The 18504-nt window shown below is 39.9% G+C and overlaps 1 protein-coding gene across 1 annotated transcript in view; it reads left to right on the top strand.

The window, feature by feature from the left end:
- si:dkey-247m21.3 (5-hydroxytryptamine receptor 4) overlaps window positions 1-13554 on the top strand; it is a 76863-nt gene extending 63309 nt beyond the window's left edge. Inside the window, exon 7 of the mRNA XM_015976742.3 lies at window positions 13048-13554. Coding sequence (XP_015832228.3) covers window positions 13048-13141 — 94 coding nt within the window. The 3' untranslated portion in view covers window positions 13142-13554. The remainder of the gene's footprint in view (window positions 1-13047) is intronic.
- The last annotated feature ends 4950 nt before the right edge of the window (window positions 13555-18504 follow it).

Below are 18504 nucleotides of genomic sequence, written 5' to 3'. Positions count from 1 at the left end.
AGGAGTGCGAGAAAGAGGCAAATCGTAAACACACAAGAGCAGCAAAAGAAGAAGCAGAAAGTACAATAAAAAAGTCAGCCGTAACAGATCATTGCTTAAGAGAAAACCATATAATGGACGGGGACAGCACACGGATCATAACCACTGAACAATAAAAATACAAAAGATGGATCAAGGAAGCAATCGAGATAAGGAGACGTGGATGTGGGACCATGAACAGGGACGACGGAGTTTACACGCTGGACCACGCATGGGACTGCATCGTCGGAGAGGGGAGAGCGGGCAGTAGAGGGCGACAACGTCCTCTCCTGCCCGCAGATAAACGGAGAAGGAAGTGATGCGCCACCATCAGCGTCAGCCTGAAGAAGCCGGCAGCCGTCGGCGAAACTGTAGCTACAAACAGGTAAACAAAACTGTTTCTGTGTTTAAAAAAGAACGAAAGCATGGATTGTATTTGCTTGTTGTATTTTTTTTCCAAGTTGGCCCAACTGTCATCATCACATGTTCACAGAACAACAGACCTCACCCCTTAAACTATCCCTCTTTTATGTGTAAAACGGCACTTTTCAAAAGATTGTCATCAAATTGGGTCATACTCTAATTCCACACGATGACAAATAGACTAAAAAAGGCAGGTCCACATGTGACAGCCTTTTGAACTGCATCAACACGTGAAGATTTGGATCAGCCAAGACAAATTAGTCCCAGGCCACCCATCTGTTTAAAGGTTTTTCTGACTGGAAGAATGATGAAGAGCACCGTGAAGCTTCCAGATATTTCTAATTCATCCGTGCTTGTGTTTTTCTCCTTAAGTTTTCTAGACAAATTTGAGCTGCTTACAGCTTCTTGCAGGTTAAAAGACTATCTGTCAAGCACACAAAACAAAGTCCTGTGATTCTGCATGCAATAACCGAAAGTGCCGTTTTTATCCCAGTTTATAAAATCTAACTTTCAGTGTTTGTCATTCTGAGGCTGTTAGTTCTTGAGTCAGGGTTAAATAAGCAGCTGGATAAAACATTATTGGGAGCGCGAGGACTTAGTTCACTTTATTAAATACTCAGCTTTAAAGTATACACACACATAAGTACTCGTGCTTTGACATTTAGTTTAGTCTCTTAATTAGAATATTAAAGATTATTTGCTATGCCACTTGATTATTTGTTAAATTTAAAGGGCAGGTCAAGCCAGCCTATGAGTCCTTTTCCACCCACGTATCAAATTTGAAAATTGCAACATTAGTAGGCGTTGCCTCGCGGACCGAGAGGGCGGAGCCGCGGCAGTGACGAAGATGGATGTGTAACAAGACGAAGCTAGCTTTTTTCACTCTGAGCAGTCATTAGAAGTGGAGGACGTTTCCCCCCGTCCTTACCCAGACACTCAAGAAGAAAGGGACCAAGTCTATTTGGAGGAGACAAGCGGACCTGAGCCTTATTGTTTTGAGCTCGTGAGTTGCCTGAAACCACCGGAGCCGACCCAACAGAACCAGCTCTGAATGGTAAATAGCTGTTAGCCATAGCATTAGATTAGCTGCAGGGTTTGGCTCCACGGCCCTAGAGAGCTACTATCCAGCATGTTTTAGAGGTTTATCTGCTTCAACACACCTGGTTTTAATCAGCAATAAATAGCTGAGCTGCTGAACAGCTAATCTAACCTGTTAAAGCAGGAAAACCACTGAAACGTGCTGAATAGCAGCTCTCCAGGAGCCCTGGGCTTAAGTTACTGTCTGCTGCAGAGAAAGTCATGAAAATACCCAATGAGAAAATTATTCTGTAATGTGTCCATTTATGTTACACAGTCACAAACAGCCCACTAAAATTGTCCTGATTTCATTATTTATTTACTGATATCAGCTGCTCTCTTGGTCGTAGGTGATCCTCCGGTGTCAGCAGCTGGCCCTCCTCTGGTGGTGTAGTCAGGATCAGGAGCTCCCAAGAAGATTTTGTCTTTGATTCTTTCCCCCTCTAAACAGTTATTTGTTATATTAATTAAATAAATCTCAATTTATATATTTCCTGTTTTTGTTCATGTCCATAAATACTTAAACATGCTTGAAATTAAAACGAGCTTTTAACCGTGAGGTGCTAGTTTAATTCATCACAATAGAACTAGTTAAACATGCAACAATGTGATAATATAATTAATGCAATATATAAATATCCATTAAAATATAAAAACTAAAATTTAAATGAGACATTTGGCAGCACAAAGAACTTGTCAAACACAACATTTATTATAATAATTGTAGGCAGACAGGCGACAGAGCTGAAGGAGGTTCTCAGTCATCGAAGGATGGCTGAAGGCTTTCCAGGAACAGGAGATGTGGTGTTGTCTCTTCTCTCTCTATTCTGCCAGATGAGCTGATAGGTTACAGGTGTGTGAGGACATCCTCATGCTGTCATAACCAGATGACAGGAGTTATCAGGTGATCAGCCAGGCTAATGATGAGATGCAGAAAGAAAAATCATGCAGAAAGAAAACAAATCCAGGACAGTGTTCAATAATAATAATAATAATGATGATGATCTGTGGTGTTGCTTACCAAATGTGCTCTTATAGACTCTTGACGTGTGCCTGCCTCATGGTGTAGCTTTCATATTTTGCTGGGTGTCCTGCAATAATGCAGGTTATTTAAGTTACCTTTGATTGCAAATAACAAAATATTTAATGTAAAAGTTATTTACCAGGTGAATCAGCTCACTCGTCACCACCAAGTAGGACCTGAATCAGTGGCCTCCTTCATGATGTCATGATGTAATGTAGCTCCAAGCTCACAGCAGCAACACACGTGTAGCAATAAGCTATGAAACAAAAACAGATGATGTTAAAACTCAAAGGCTGTAATGAAGATTACGTGATGATTAAAAACAACTCACCTTTACTACACCTGCAAGGCTCCATGTTAGTCTGGACAATTTGTAGCTGCAACAATCAGTCTGACAGCAGATTTCTTGGTTCATTTAGCCTGAAAAAAATATTATATATAACATCACAGTATTGTGAGAAGAAGCTTCCAGAGATGATGGGAAGCATGTGGAGAGTGGAGCGAGGATAGAGCTACAGGTTTTTATGTTAGAAGATCAGGAGGCCCTGAGGTAAAATGGGATGTTAGTGTGAGTCTGGGAAGATACTCCTCTCCAGTGGTGGTGGAGTAGCAGTGTGTCAGCCAGGCTGAGATGTGAGAAAAAAACAGAATACAGAGTACAATATTATTATAATAAGCTAAAATAATGACAATGTTAAAACTAGAAGATAAAGGTTAAAAAAAATAATACCTGCAAGGCTTCTAGCCTGGACCGGTACAGGCTGGTGGAGGAATACATCAGCATTTAATTTTTCTTGCCATCTGGAAAAACATCTCCTTTTGCCCCCCTTTATTTGACTTTCTGCCCCCTTTATTTTGGTCCAAGATCATTACCGGGCTGGCCATATTAAAAACATTCTACACCCCTGCTTAGTAGACTTAATGAAGTATTTTTAAGCCAGTATAAAAATGACTGAAATACAAATTTACATATTTGGCATTATTGACCAATATATTTGATTTAATTTATTTGTTAAGAACATCAAGATGCATTAAAGTGAACATTATAATAAAGTACATTTTTCTAGTGCAGAGCAGAGACAACCCATAGAAGAACTGATTTGATCTCGTTTCAGAGAAAACGAGAACAGGTCAAATGCACCTAATAAATAAAATTACTAACATAAACTCAGGAATCTGTTTCTTTGCTTCATTGTTCTGGTGCTGAAAACATCACTAATGCAGATCAAACACAGATGAATGCACCTCTTATTTATTATTTGGAAAGTAGTGGGTGTGGTTTACATCAATACATTATTTTAAATCTGAAATTGATATGGATTGATCCGAAGTCGCTATGTGTTATTGTTTATTTGAAAACTATTTACAGAGCAGCCTCAGAATTTAGGTAAAAAATTTTTGATCACAATAGTAAAGAAACTATTACAGAACAATTTTTTTCAATAAAATCAGAACATTAATATTTAAGTGCATGAATTAATACATCTGAACTCATGCAGTAGGAACTAGGAAATATGAAATACTAGAACCAGACAACTTTTAAATTTTTTTTTACTTTAATTTGATTAAACTGATTTTTTTCCTAACGTTGTTGGCATTTTTCCCACACACAGTTAAACAAAACAATGTTGATTAAGGTGTGTGTGTGTGTGAGAGAGAGAGAGAAAGAGAGAGAGAGAGAGAGTTGATTAAGGTGTGTGTGTGTGTGTGTGTGAGAGAGAGAGAGAGAGAGAGAGAGAGAGAGAGAGAGAGAGAGAGAGAGAGAGAGAGAGAGAGGGAGAGAGAGAGGGAGAGAGAGAGAGAGGGAGAGAGAGAGGGAGAGAGAGAGAGAGAGAGAGAGAGAGAGAGTTAAAATATATATTTTTTTAAATCCCGACCGGAGAGGAGGCAGTGTCCGACACATGCACGAGCCGTTTTCAGCTCTGTCTTGTCAAATGCATCACATACGTTGCGAAAAAAGTAACTTTAGATATTGAACTGAAAAAGAGGCGAGCTGAAGAAAACCTAGGGAGCACTGAAGAAACGTGAGCAACAGTGAAGCAAGCACAGAGAGATCCGTTTCTGTCTGTGTGTGCGTGTGGATGCCTGGGCCGAGCTGACTGCGCTCCCGGCTGCAGAGTTTTGTGTGTAGGGAGGGCCGGGCGCTCTATGTGACTGGCCAATCACAGAGCGTGAAGACACTCAGTTACCCAATGAGGATTTTCTTTCAGCACGATTAAAGATATTTACGAGTTTTACACATTTCATGCTCGTATTTGTCAAAAATGCTTCATCCGTGCCAGATCTGAAACGAGTATCCGGCTCATCCCTAGCTGTAACCACCCTGCCCTGCCTCCTCCTCCTTGCTGCCTGCCAGCTGCGATCACAAGCAACAACAGAGTAGTTCCCGCTGCTTCTTCGGGAAACAGCGCAAAAAAAAAATAAAATTAGTAAAAAATCAATAAAACTTGGGATCTTGTAGGCGTGGCGCTGGGATTTCAGCCGTGGCGGCCAGCCACGGCTACACCTATGTAAGGGAAACACTGATATTAACAGCCAACAGCCAAGCTACTGGAACTAAATAATTGTAATACTAGAAGCTTTCCTGGGACCCTGACTCAATGCTAATGCTAACTACAGCTAAGCTACAGCATAAACACTCACTTGCGGCTAATCCGAGTCCACGGCTACAAGCCTGGCTGAGACCGCGATGCGTTTATAACCTACAGCCACAGGCTGTGACACCTACATTGGACCTGGTTACGTTGCACGGGACATTTCACCCATTGGTCAGACAGATTTCAAACTGCTGTTGTAAATTTGTGTAGAATGTTTTTGGGCTGAATTTTAAGTTTTTAAAGAAAATTCACCAAAATGCAAAAATAACAACTACACATGTCTACAACACTATAATACAGTTATTTATACAAATGATCAGCAAAAAAAAAGTTTATTTTGGGGTGACTTGCTCTTTAAATATTGAAAACATATTCTAGATGTCAGTTTATCATCTTGTTTATTTCTAATAATTTTTATTGGGTCATTGATGATCTGTAATGGTAACAAGAACCATGAACTAATAATTTTAGTTGACTAATTACATATTTTTTTACAGTTTTTGTTTTTATGGCATTTAACTGATTCATAAAGTTGCAGGTGCTGCTTTGAAAATGAGTTATGTGCCTAAAAAAAATAATTGATAAATAACACAAATAGAGGAGAGGACAAATGCCAATAACTACGATAAAGGTAGGCTTGTAGTTTTATAAGAGCATCTGAGTGTGTGCACGTAGGAGGCACATTACTACTTTTTTCTCATGTTTATCCAGAGAACCAAGTTCATAACAGAAGGTCTGAACTGCATCTAGGATTTCAGAGAACACCTCATCCTGTAAGTTTTGTTGGTGCATGACTGACCCGAACCTCCAGAAAATGGTGCCAACCTTAGTTTCAGCAACGACAGATGACTTCCACATGAAAATACTTCAGTAGATGAAAGATGTGAGGTCATTAAATACTTTGAAGCTGCATGTGGAGGAAAATATGAGGAAAGGCTGCTGTGACCTAAACATGGGACTTCCTGTTAAAAGTCATCAAGGTAAACTTGAAAAATTAGATTATGGTGCGAAAGTCCATTTATTTGTGTATTTTAGCTTAGCCTGTGAGACCATCTAAAGGCTCTTTGCAGGTGTTCTGGATTCATTAGCTGATTAGAGTGTGACACTTTCAGTCTAGAATATTAAATCTTTTCACAATATTCTAATTGTCTGAGGTTTTGAATGTGGGGTTTTCATAAGCTGTAAGCCATAATCATCACAATAAGAACAAATAAAGGCTTGAAATATCTGGCTATGCAGGGAATGAGTCCATCTCATATATTAGTTTCATCATTTAAGCTAAACAAACAAACTTTTGCATAAAATTTTATTTTTCTAGATTCACCTGTAGTTCTGTAGGATTGTAATTCCCAGAAAATAGGTGCAAAAATGTGCTGTTTTAAAATTGTTATTATTAACATGCAGAAAAGTTAACTTGGGTAAAATATAACCTTGACTGAAAGGAAAATGAGAATGATTAAACAAATGCAAATGAAAGCAACCTTTAGTTTAATGTTGTAATTCACACACACACACACACACACACAGAATGAAAAAAGCAGCCTCTCTTTATCCGGTGGTCCATCTTCTATCAGGAAGTGAGGCGATTTAACTTCAATGGAAAAGGAGAGGATCAAGTCCTAAGGTCAGGCTGATAAAATCGTTTTTGGTCTTCACTAAGAAAAGCACTACTGTCGAGACAGACGAGGATTTTCCAGGAGTTTTAGAGGTTGGATTTTGAAATGCGCCAGGAGACTGCACAAACATCCTGAGACATGAGTGGGGAGCATGTGGAGAACTTTAACATCACATCAGAAATGATCCAAAATTACATAACCTAATCCTAGTGAGCTGTGAAGGATTCAGACTAAAAAGGAGTTTTTCACATATTCATTGAGTAAAAAAGGGCCACCTGCTAGTCACACACACTCATCCACTTCATCCTGCTAAACTGTCCCTTGTCGTTATTTTGGGAAAGCACATCATGTCTGTTATTTTCCCATCAGCACTCCCTTCCTCACTGTCTGACCTCTGAAAGTGAAGAGGGAAGATAACATTTGATTAATTAATGTCCACAAAAGATAATGGAGCAAAATTAAAGGAACACAAACCTCTCCATTCATTCCCTCAGCATGGTAGAAAATAACTTATGTGTATTTGCAGAGACAGAAAAAAAACATTGTGATTAATCTTACAAGGCGGTGCTGCATTTGAGTGATTTATAGGGTGTTGTTGTATTAACTACAAAATAGTTCTTCTTCTGGAAAATGTGATGTTTTAGGGGCTTTTAAGGGATCATAGAGACCCAGTTGCTACTTATAGTATCAGAATTAAAACAGATGTTTTCCCCATACGACAAATTAGTGACATACCAAACAGTAGAGAAAGAAAGAAAGAAAGAAAGAAAGAAAGAAAGAAAGAAAGAAAGAAAGAAAGAAAGAAAGAAAGAAAGAAAGAAAGAAAGAAAGAAAGAAAGAAAGAAAGAAAGAAAGAAAGAAAGAAAGAACACTGGACCTCAGGGACCTGCTGGGGGTGCAGGGACTAAGAAGATCACCAATGTAAGATGGTGCTTGTCCATGTAAGCCCCTATAGACCAGAACCAGGATCTTGAAATGAACCCTGAAGTTGACTGGCAGCCAGTGAAGCTGGAGGAGAAGCGGGGTGATGTGGGTGTGTTTGGAGGACTTGGTCAGAAGTCGAGCACAGGCATTCTGAACCACCTGTAGATGGTTCAGGGAGGTTCTGCTCAGACACGTGAAAAGAGAGTTCCAGTAGTCTAAGCGTAAGGAGATGAAGGTGTTTCAGACTCAAGTTCAGAACGGGTTAAAGGGTCATCAAAAAAGTAAATTAAAAACTTTTTTCCTTTCTCATTTTTTCTTTTGTGTGGTCCTGTTGGCTTCATCAGAACGTGATCTCCGGTTCTCATTGAAGCAGTTTGCAGCCAAGTGTGAAGCAGTTGGGATGAGAATCAGCTCCTCTAAATCTGAGACCATGGTCTTAAGTCGCAAAAGGGTAGAATGCCTCCTCCGGGTCAGGGAAAAGGTCTATTGTAGGAGTTTAAGTATCTCGGGGTCTTGTTCACGAGTGAGGGAAAACTGGAGCATGAGCTCGATAAGTGGATTGGTGCTGCATCTGCAGTGATGCGGGCGCTGTATCAATCTGTCGTGGGGAAGAGAGAGCTGAGACGGAAGGCAAAGCTCTCAATTTATCAGTCGATCTACATTCCTACCCTCACCTATGGTCACGAGCTTTGGGTAGTGACAGAAAGAATGAGATCATGGATACAAGTGGCCGAAATGAGTTTTCCCTGCAGGGTGTCTGGGCTCTCACTTAGAGATAGGGTGAGAAGCTTGGTCATCTGGGATTGGCTCGGAATAAATTCATTCTTCCTCATCATCGAGAGGAATCAGTTGAGGTGGCTCGGGCATCTAGTTAGGATACCACCTGGATGCCTCCCTGGTCAGGTTTTCTGGGCACGTCCAACCGGGAGGAGACCTAAAGAAACGCCCAGGACACGCTGGAGAGTCTATATCTCTCGGCTGGCCAGGGAATACCTTAGGTTTTCCCCGTAGGAGCTGGCCCAATTTGTCTGCGAGAGGGAAGTCTGGGCCTTCCTGTTTAGGCTGCTGCCCCTGCGACCCGAACCCAGATAAGCGGCCGAAAGTGGATGGATGGATGGATGGATGGACGGATAGACTGGTAAATGTAATTTGAAAATCTCTTAAGATGACCGAGTTGTCTTGTGATGTATTTCCAGTTCCTATTTTGGTGCAGCAATCTTTACACTAGACCTACGCTATAACTGGTGCATGCGTGCTGGATCCCCTCCAATACAAACATTAGTAGAGCATTTGGCCGCATAGGTTTGTGACTGTGTAATGAAGATGTTAATTACATTTAATTAAGGACCATAAGACATTAAAAATTCATATCGAGTATGAATTCCATCTTATGGACACTGGGTTATTTAAATCAGAAGATTGGATCTTTTTATTGCAGGGAATTTAGATAACACTTTGTATTAACTGACAGACAAGATAAGAGAGAGAGACCTTCAAACGTTTAAGGAAATTTATTACTAAATAATTTTATACAATTTAACAAGACTAACTCTAATGATGGATGCTCTGTTTGAATGAAGTGTGAGGTGGTTGGTGTGTGTGTGTGAATGATGTCAAATTCTGAGCCCTCGCATCTGGAGAAACAAAGTCTGAGTGGAAGATGATGTTTTGCTCCTAACTAATCAGAGTTTGAGACTCGTAGTCATAAACACATGAGACGCCATTTATGTTGCATCCACATACCCTCAGTGAGACCTCCGTACAGATCCGGATGCCAGGTCCACCGACCCTCCTCTGGTACTGGAGCCGATGAAGCAGCATCAACAGTACGACAAACCAGTCTTTGGATAGTCTCCAGGTAAAAAGTGACAGGTGTTTCACAGCATCGAAAAGGGGACCCTCCTTGGGTCAGCGAGTTCAGCTTTTATTCTGAAAGGTACTGTTGCTTGGTTGGTAAACAACACAATTTTCCCAGCTTGAATGGTTCTCAGCTTAAAAAGAGGAGTACAGATGGCCTGTCCATACTTCACTTCACATGCGGTGAACTTCATGGGATCTTGAGAACGAGATCTTGAGAACTGGACTTAAGATGGCGTTGGAACTGTTTTATTAATCTGGATGTTTTTGATTCTGGACGAATCAAAGCTGACAGATTTAACAAACACCACAGTAGGGGTTGTACGAACTAGTCGACTAGTCGACTAGTCGACTTCACGGCTCTGTAGTGACTTTTTATGCCTGTCATCAACTAGTCGCTGTCACGTGATAATGACTGACAAGATGCAGTCCTCGGAAAAGACAGCAGGTATGAGCCCCTGCGCGTCTGGATCGAGGCGGAGGCAACGCGCTATGCGGTACTGACACCAGCGGTAAAACGGACATTTAACCAAACTGTGATCTTTTCCCTCTTGCAATTTAACCTTCCCCTCACCCCCATCCTAATCTTAACCAGTTTGTGCATGCAAAGCTCTGATCGTTGACGTGCGCTCCAGACATTGCGTCCTGAGCACCGCCAAATCAGGTGTCACCACCTCAAAAACAAATTAAACACGCAATCGTTCATGTCAGCTCATTTCCTTTCATGTTTTCTGTCTGTTATTTGTGCCTGATGTGTTTCGCTGCTGCAGAGCGAGGCTCTTCACCTGTTTTGTTCTCCGGTGACGCACCCCCAAAATTCCACTATCTCCACTCCGCTCCACTCCGGCACGAACTCCGCAGCAAAAACTGTCCCGTTGTAGTCGGCCGGCGAGCAGCGGCACTCCGCTGTTTTTGCGGTCGGTAGATCTTTTAGAACTGCAGTTCAAAGGTAACTCATAAGGTGAATATATATGAACGCAGGTAGCAGTTTCTCTTTAGAATTGAGAGGAGATGCAGGAAGATAATAAACAGACAGGACAGAAAAATAGTCAAATAAAAACAAGTTAGTTTTTGTACCTGGTGGTTGCAACAAACAGACACCACTGAAGGTCATCAGAAGTGAGGAACAGAAAATGAAATAATTATTTTAATGTTTAGAGCAGCAGGAAATCCGAGAGGCTGCAGGCGCATCAGTGAGTTTGCTGCTGCTGCGCAGGGGGAGGGGGGAGAGGGCTGAAGTAGGATGCAGAAACTACTGTTGTTAAAAGAGGTGTGTTAACTTAGAAAATGTGGGCGCAATTTTAATTGTCAAAAACTCCAGCGAACCTACCGACCGACCCGACCCCCCCCCCCCCCCCCCCCCCGCTTCCGGCGTATGACGTCATCAACGACTAGTCGAAGTCGACTCGACTTTCATTACTTGACTGTCGACTTTAAAAAAAATAAAGTCGTGCAGGCCCTACACCACAGAGACTCGCCACGCTTCAGACAGGGAAGATTCTGATTGGATCAGCAACAGCAATGTGTCATGTTATTGTTTTCCTTACGTATATCAGTGTGTCTAGTGACTAGATTAAGTCATATTACTTATTAAAACATATTAATCAGAATATTGTAATTTCACAGATCGGTCACATTGTATTATTGACTAACAGTTGTTTTGATTAGCTTTATTGAAAATAGAGTTCTTTGATTTGATGAAAGAAAAGAGTCTCTTCATCTTGTGTCTTCATTGCTGGAATGTAAACAGTTTAGAAGCGAATGCATGACCTTGAGGCTGTTTCATGCACTCTGGCGCTGTGTCAAAGGGAACTGTGGAAAAGGTTAAATAACCTTGGAGGAATAGCTCCTTCATCACGTTACAACTGAAACCGGGCAGTCTCAGCTCACCTCGTGGAGTTTTTTTTTTATTTTATTATGAAGAACCGGAAAATGATGGAATGTGGCATCGGAGACTTGTAAACACTCTCCAGCAGGTAAAAAAGCCCAAAACAGTTGAATCAACTCAGTGTGACATTGGAACATATGAATTACACAAACCAAACTGTGGATTTTTTTTTAAATTATAACATGGGTTAATATTACCATAAACCAGCAAAGGTAAGACTGAATTTACGCCATGACTTCACGAAATTAGCTTGGGTTGGTTTGGCTACTTTTGCAATATTGTCATTTTCTGCTCGATTAGATAGTGTAGGGATGGTTTATGTTTTTGTTTTTTCTTTCTTGGAAGCTCTTCATATGGGAAGCAAATCATCTTCACAAAAGTATAGAGGTCAAACTGATTTTTTCTTGAACTTACAAGTTTGAATGAGATAAAGCCATTTTTGTGGTTTATAAAGTTAATTCGTGGTGGTGGTTAGTGCTGGTGCCCTGCAACAAGAAGGCCCCGGGTTTGAATCCCAGCCTGGGGTCTCTCTGCAAGGAGTTTGCATGTTGTCCCTGTGCACTCGTGGGTTCTCCAGCTTCCTCCCACATTCCAAAAACATATGACTGTCAGGTTTACTGGTCTCTCTACATTATCCTTAGGTGTGAGTGTGTATGCGCATGGTTGTTTGTCCTGTTTGTTTGTGTGTCTCTGTGTTGCCCTGCGATGGACTGTCAACCTGTCCAGGGTGTACCCCGCCTGTTAGCCTGAAGACCGTCACAGATAGGCACCAGCCCCCTGTTGAACTATTTTACAAACAAATAGCGTGTCTATGAGCATTTGCCTCACTGTTTCTACATGAAAAACGGATCATATGAGATTTAATTAAAGAAATGTTCCAGAATCCTCCTCATCTTTTCTCTTACGATAGGGCCGATGGGTTGTTTCAGTCCTGCAGTGAGTATCTGGATCAGCTGATCTATTTGTGTGATCTATTTTAGGGTTTCAAGGACATTTGTGTAACAATTAAATTAAAATAAACTCAATAAAGCCTCATCTTCTGCAGCTGCTATTAGAGGCTAGTTTAAGACTTCCAAAACCATCACGTTCAGAACAAAGCCAGGATATTCTGTAGGATATTGTCCCACATCGAGACCATCTCTGCATGTTAGTTCTCTTTTTATAACTAGTCCTAATTAGCATTTGTTTTGGAGCGTGACTTGACATTAAAAGCAGTCCTGTGGGTACCTCTGACCTATTTGTGATTATGTTTATTTATGTTGACTGCCCCATTTAAAATAGCACAAAGCATGATAAGTAATAACTGGAAAACCAGAACAGTTTTTGTTTACCAGCACCAAAGGACCTGCAATATTTCCATACATGTTTCAGACTCCTCTTATAAATAACAACTATAATTGTGTTTGTTTTGTAATTTTGCAAACATTTTAATGGTCTGGTTTAAATCCTCTTCTTGTTCTTCCTCTTGTCTGTTACCCACTCACTCACACACACAAACACACACACACACACACACACACACACACACACACACACACACACACACACACAAACTCCTTGGAGATGCATGAATACACATATTAGTTCTAAGATAACCTTCAATGATTTTTCTCTCTCTTCCAGATTGTCCTTCTTACCAAACCGGAGCTACAGCGACAACGGTCGGACAATACTCGCCAACGAGCAGGAGTCCCAGGACTCTCTGGGACCACTATGAGTGGAACAAAACTAATGTGATGGACATCTTGACCTCAACTGTTTACTTATGACTAGTCTTATTTATGCAGTTTACCTGGACATTCAGTTTCACTCTCTATATGCTGCATAATGTTGATTCTGCTCGACAAAACCTGAATGTTTGTGGAAAAGTTACTGCTCATCAAGACTTTAATGTGTTTAACTGGCATTTGGACAACAAATGATTACTTCCATCAGTGGACTAAGTCGTGATTTCTAAATTTAAGTCCCAACAGTTGCACTCAGCAGGAGATGGAAAATACCAACTGGTTTCACCTCTTATGTATTCCATCACAGCTTAAACTTTTATTCAAATCTTGGTGGTACAAGAGAGCCGAGCTCCATTTAGTCACACAGATGTTTGGTTCCTTCAGTAAAGAGTCATTTACTGTACAGATGTGTTTATTTGCATTCAATCTGCATCAGCCTGAGAGACATACAACCATCCATTCATCCATCAGTTCATCCATCCATCCTTCTCCACATATCTAAGCAGGGGTGGGCTGGGAACAAAATTCGGCCCTGGCTTTTTTACGAATCGTTGGCCCTCAGTCGGCCCTCCCTATTGGGAGAGCGGTGGGGGTGGGGGGTGTTTCCACCCGCGGACTCGTCTCTAGGCCGAACGTGAGATCCAATATGGACTGGGACTGTTAATTACAAGCAGGGCCAGACCGCTGCGACCAGGAGCCCTGGCCTTCCAGATCAGCTCATTCTCCACGGGCGGAGATCAGTGGGACATTAGCTACATGCTAACAAAGTAAAAAACTCCTGCATCATCGCTCTACTGTGTTTTTCTTGCTAAAAACGCCTGAAAAAACTCTGTTAGCTTCGGGTTACCATGTAGCTAATGTTCTGCAGATCACCAACTGTGGAGTAGTGTTGGCCCAAGCTGGGCAAGCAGCCCACTTGGCTAAGCAGCCCACCGGGACAGTGCCAGAATGCCAGATAGGCCAGTCCACCCCTGTATCTAAGGCTGGATTGCTGTGGTCAGGAAAACCCAGACAATATTCTCTCCAGCTTCCAGTGCAACAGATAATCTCTCCAGTTAGTTAGGTGATCAGCCTTACACCCCCTTCACACACTCACACACACATTTGTCTTTGGTAACGCTTTCTTTTACAGTCCCCTAATTACTAAGTACTTACATGGTATTTACATAGTAAGTTAAAGTGTATTATTGTTTCTGAGTTCTTAAACCGTTATTACCATGCTACACAGGTTCAATTTTATTTTTTTATTTTTATTCATCTTTCCCAATACATACTGCTTTACACAATAATTACACTTCATTACATTTATACACTTTAATTACACAATAAAACACTTTAACTTACTATGTAATTACCATGTAAGTACTTAGTAATTAGGGGACTGTAAAAGAAAGCGTTACCTTGTCTTTCTAGTGAGGACAATCCATTGACTTCCATTCAAATTTGTACCTATATTATGCCTAACCCATACCCTAACCATAACCCATTCTGATCTATTCTTAATCCTAAAACCTAATTCACACCACACCTATAAAACCGACTGGTAGACATTTTGAAAAAATGAACTCACTCTGTTGGTTAAAACCTCATGGTTCTCACTAGGTAGTAAGTACAAGAACACACACACACAAGCACACCTTTCAAATTATGTTAAAAGTTTTCATTGACCACAAAAAAAAATCAAAATCTATAAACATTTTTGTGCCAAAAATTGTTTTATTGTGATTTTTTTCATTTGTATTGCCCAAAAGGCCTAAAATAGACATATTGGTAAAGATCTGAACACAAAATGATTCTATATGTTGATTAACATCAACAGCCTTCTGGTGAGACAAAATTCCACCGAAAGTTATTGGTGGCCACACAAAACCACTTTGAAGGACACACAAAAAAATAATGAATTATCTGGTTGTTAAAATATAGCAACATAAAAACTTAGTGATCTTCTCAGTCCCTACACCCCCAGCAGGTCCCTGAGGTCCAGTGATCAAAGCCTACTGGTTGTGCAGCACCAGGCTAAAGACCAAAGGTGACAGATCATTTGCTGCTGTGGCCCCCAGACTCTGGAACTCTCTCCCCCTGAGCCTGAGATCAGTGGACTCCTTTAAAAAGCAGCTGAAACTCACCAGTTCAGGCTGACTTTTACATTACCTTCGTCACCTCCCTCTCCTTATTCTGCTCTTATTCCGCCTTTCCTGGAATCCACTGATTTCCCTCTCACCTTTTCATTTTCTGTCTCCCTTTCTTTACATTTTTTAAATAACAGTTTTTTCTCATTTAAAATACACATTTAATATTTTTTTCAATCTTTTTTATACTTAAATTTATTATTATTATTATTATTATTATTATTATTATTATTATTATTATTATTATTATTATTATTATTATTATTATGCTTCTGTGAAGCACCCCATGGGTTTTGTCTTGAGAAGCGTTATATAAAATATCGTTTTATTTATTTTCTTCTCTTTCTTTCTTAACCTTTATTTTCTGAGAAAAGTAGTGTTGCAGTTATTGCTGTTAAAAACAACGTTTTTAGAGCAAATTTTAATGCCAAAATGTTATTTCTACTCAGATTCAGTATTAACTTACCTTGTGTGATTTTAACACAAGTTTAGAAAGGTGTTTTATCACTTCAATGGGTGAACTGCATGGTTATTCCTTAACCACCAGGTGGCAGTAAAGCCCCAAACCTATCCCAGAAGGTCAGGTCCGATTCACTTTTATTTTAAAACAGGATGACAAATCCAATGTTGATCACACCTCTGATTTATCCACTTATCAGTTAGTGCTTTTTTTTCCTTAAAATTTTTTATGTCAGATTCCAAAACACTTTTGGAGTTAATGCATAAACTACAGAGAAAATGTGTCAAGAAAGAATTTCCTATTATTTTTATGCAATTATGGTATTTTTTTCCTCTTTAAGTTTGATGGAAAACTTTCAAACTGACTGAATCTTTGGTTGAAGACCTAAGCTCTGATGTTTTCTCGTCTTCTGTAAGAAATATGAACAAGCACAGGTTGAGACTTTGAAGGATCTTATACGAAAGTTGGACACTTTTGGTTGGATTTCCTGACAAATATGAATCTTTTGAAGAAAGATCTTCGAGTTGATTTGCTGCACTGATTAGAAATGAAGAAAAGTATGTTGTCCATTAACCAATCAGACAAGAAGGAATTTGCAGCTCTTCTCCAAACCTCTTAATTCCACCACAGTCTCTTTGGAATTATATTTTGTTTAAAGCCTTAGAATTTCCAAACCTGGTCTGATACAGCACCAGAGCTGAACTTAGGTTTGGCTCTGGTTAAGACAGAAAATTGTATTTTTTTCTGAGATATTTTTATCTGCCCAAGCCACAGATCTAATATTTTGTCCTTCTATGGACCCAGTGGAATGAGCCACAGATGATATTTTTCCTGTGAGAATCGAGACTAATCTTCTTTTCTAACGGATTGGTCCGTTAGGGACAATGTATTTATTCCCTCAAAAAGGTAAGAGGTTTTTTTGATCCTCAAAGATGTACAGAGTTTAACCACATTCGACTTAAAAAATCAGTCTTTAAATAAACTAATCTACATTAACGGTCTTGAAGAGACAAGTCTACTGTCCTAGAAATGCACTTAAAAAGCTGGCTAGGAATAAACAAAATCATAGATCTTACTGTTACCCACCCACTACCCCATAGAGATAGTGTCCTGCCCACGGCCAAAATCACACAGATTAAATATCAGGCTTAATAAAGCAAATTATGGAAATCTCATAAATATTAGAACAAATTCTACTGAGCAGAATATTAGAAAAATTAAATGTGGGTTATTGAACATTAGATCTATTTTTTCTAAGACTTTGTTAGTTAATGACTTGATTTGTGATAATCAGATTTCTTTGCTCTCTCTCACAGAACCCTGGCTGCAGCAAGAGGACTATGTTAGTTTAAACAAGTCAACTCCTTTTAATTATTTAAATCATCATATTGCTTGAAGTACAGGGCGAGGAGGAGGAGTAGCAACCATTTTTCATTCTGACTTATTAATCAATCCCTTACCAATTAATAGCTACAGTTCGATCGAACATCTTATTCTTGGTTTTCCTAATCCGGATTGCAAAACTGTAAAACCACTCTTGTTTGTAGTTTTATATCGTCCACCAGGCCCTTACTCTGAATTTTTGGATCAGATCTCTAATTTTTTATCTGATTTGGTGCTAAATACTGATAAGGTCATTATTGTGGGGGATTTTAGCATTCATGTGGACATTGAAAATGATAGCCTCAATGTAGCCTTTAGTAATATCTTAGACTCAATTGGTTTAACTCAAAGAATACATAGCTCCACCCACTCCTGCCATCACACTTTGGACCTTGTGCTGACTTATGGCATACAGTGTGAGGAAATAACGATCTTTCCACATAATCCAGTCCTCTTGGACCACTTTCTGATAACCTTTGAGTTGTTTATAACTGAGTTCTCGAGACATGAAAGTAAATTTCACTATAGTCGGTCTCTCTGACAGCACTGTTGCATCTTTTAAATCAACTGTTCCATCTTTACTGTCCTCTGCATCTCAGAGGAACGTAGCAGAGGGCAATATTTTCATTTCTAGCCCCTCACAAATTGATGCTATTGTTCATCATGTTAATTCCTCTTTACGTGTGGCATTAGATGATGTTGCCCCTTTAAAAAAGAAGGTAATTAGGAACAAGAAGTTGGCTCCCTGGTTTAATTCTCATTTACGAGCTTTAAAACAAAACTCTAGGAAACTGGAGAGAACATGGCGCTCTACGCACCATGAGGAGGCCTACCTATCCTGGAAAAATAGTCTTGTGCTTTATAAAAATAAGCTTCGACAAACTAGAACTGCTTATTTCTCAGCGTTAATTGAGGAGAATAAGAATAATCCTAAATTTCTTTTCAGTACAGTTGCCAAACTTACACAGAATCATAGCTCTGAACCATCTATTCCCTTAGCCCTCAGCAGCAATGACTTTATGGGATTTTTCACAAGTAAAATTAATTCTATTAGAAACAAAATCTTTAGTATCCTTCCTAATGCGATTTCTTCTTCCTCAGTAAGTGAGGCAGCGTCAGAGGTGACTGTAGAACCTCATCTGTGTTAGAACCGTTTTGATCCAGTTGAGCTTTCAGAGTTATCAAAAATATTAGCTTCATCTAAACCTTCCACTTGCATTTTAGATCCAATCCCAACCAAATTATTTAAAGATGCATTTCCTTTGGTTACTGCCCCCATTCTAGATATAATCAATCCATCCTTAGTAAATGGATATGTACCTCAGGATTTTAAGGTTGCTGTAATCAAACCTTCACTTAAGAAGCCTTCTCTGGATCCAGA

Source organism: Nothobranchius furzeri, chromosome 6, assembly GCF_043380555.1.
Source record: "Nothobranchius furzeri strain GRZ-AD chromosome 6, NfurGRZ-RIMD1, whole genome shotgun sequence".
NCBI lineage: Eukaryota > Metazoa > Chordata > Actinopteri > Cyprinodontiformes > Nothobranchiidae > Nothobranchius > Nothobranchius furzeri.
Note: the sequence above shows the minus strand (reverse complement) of the source record. Positions and strands in the feature narration are given on the sequence as shown.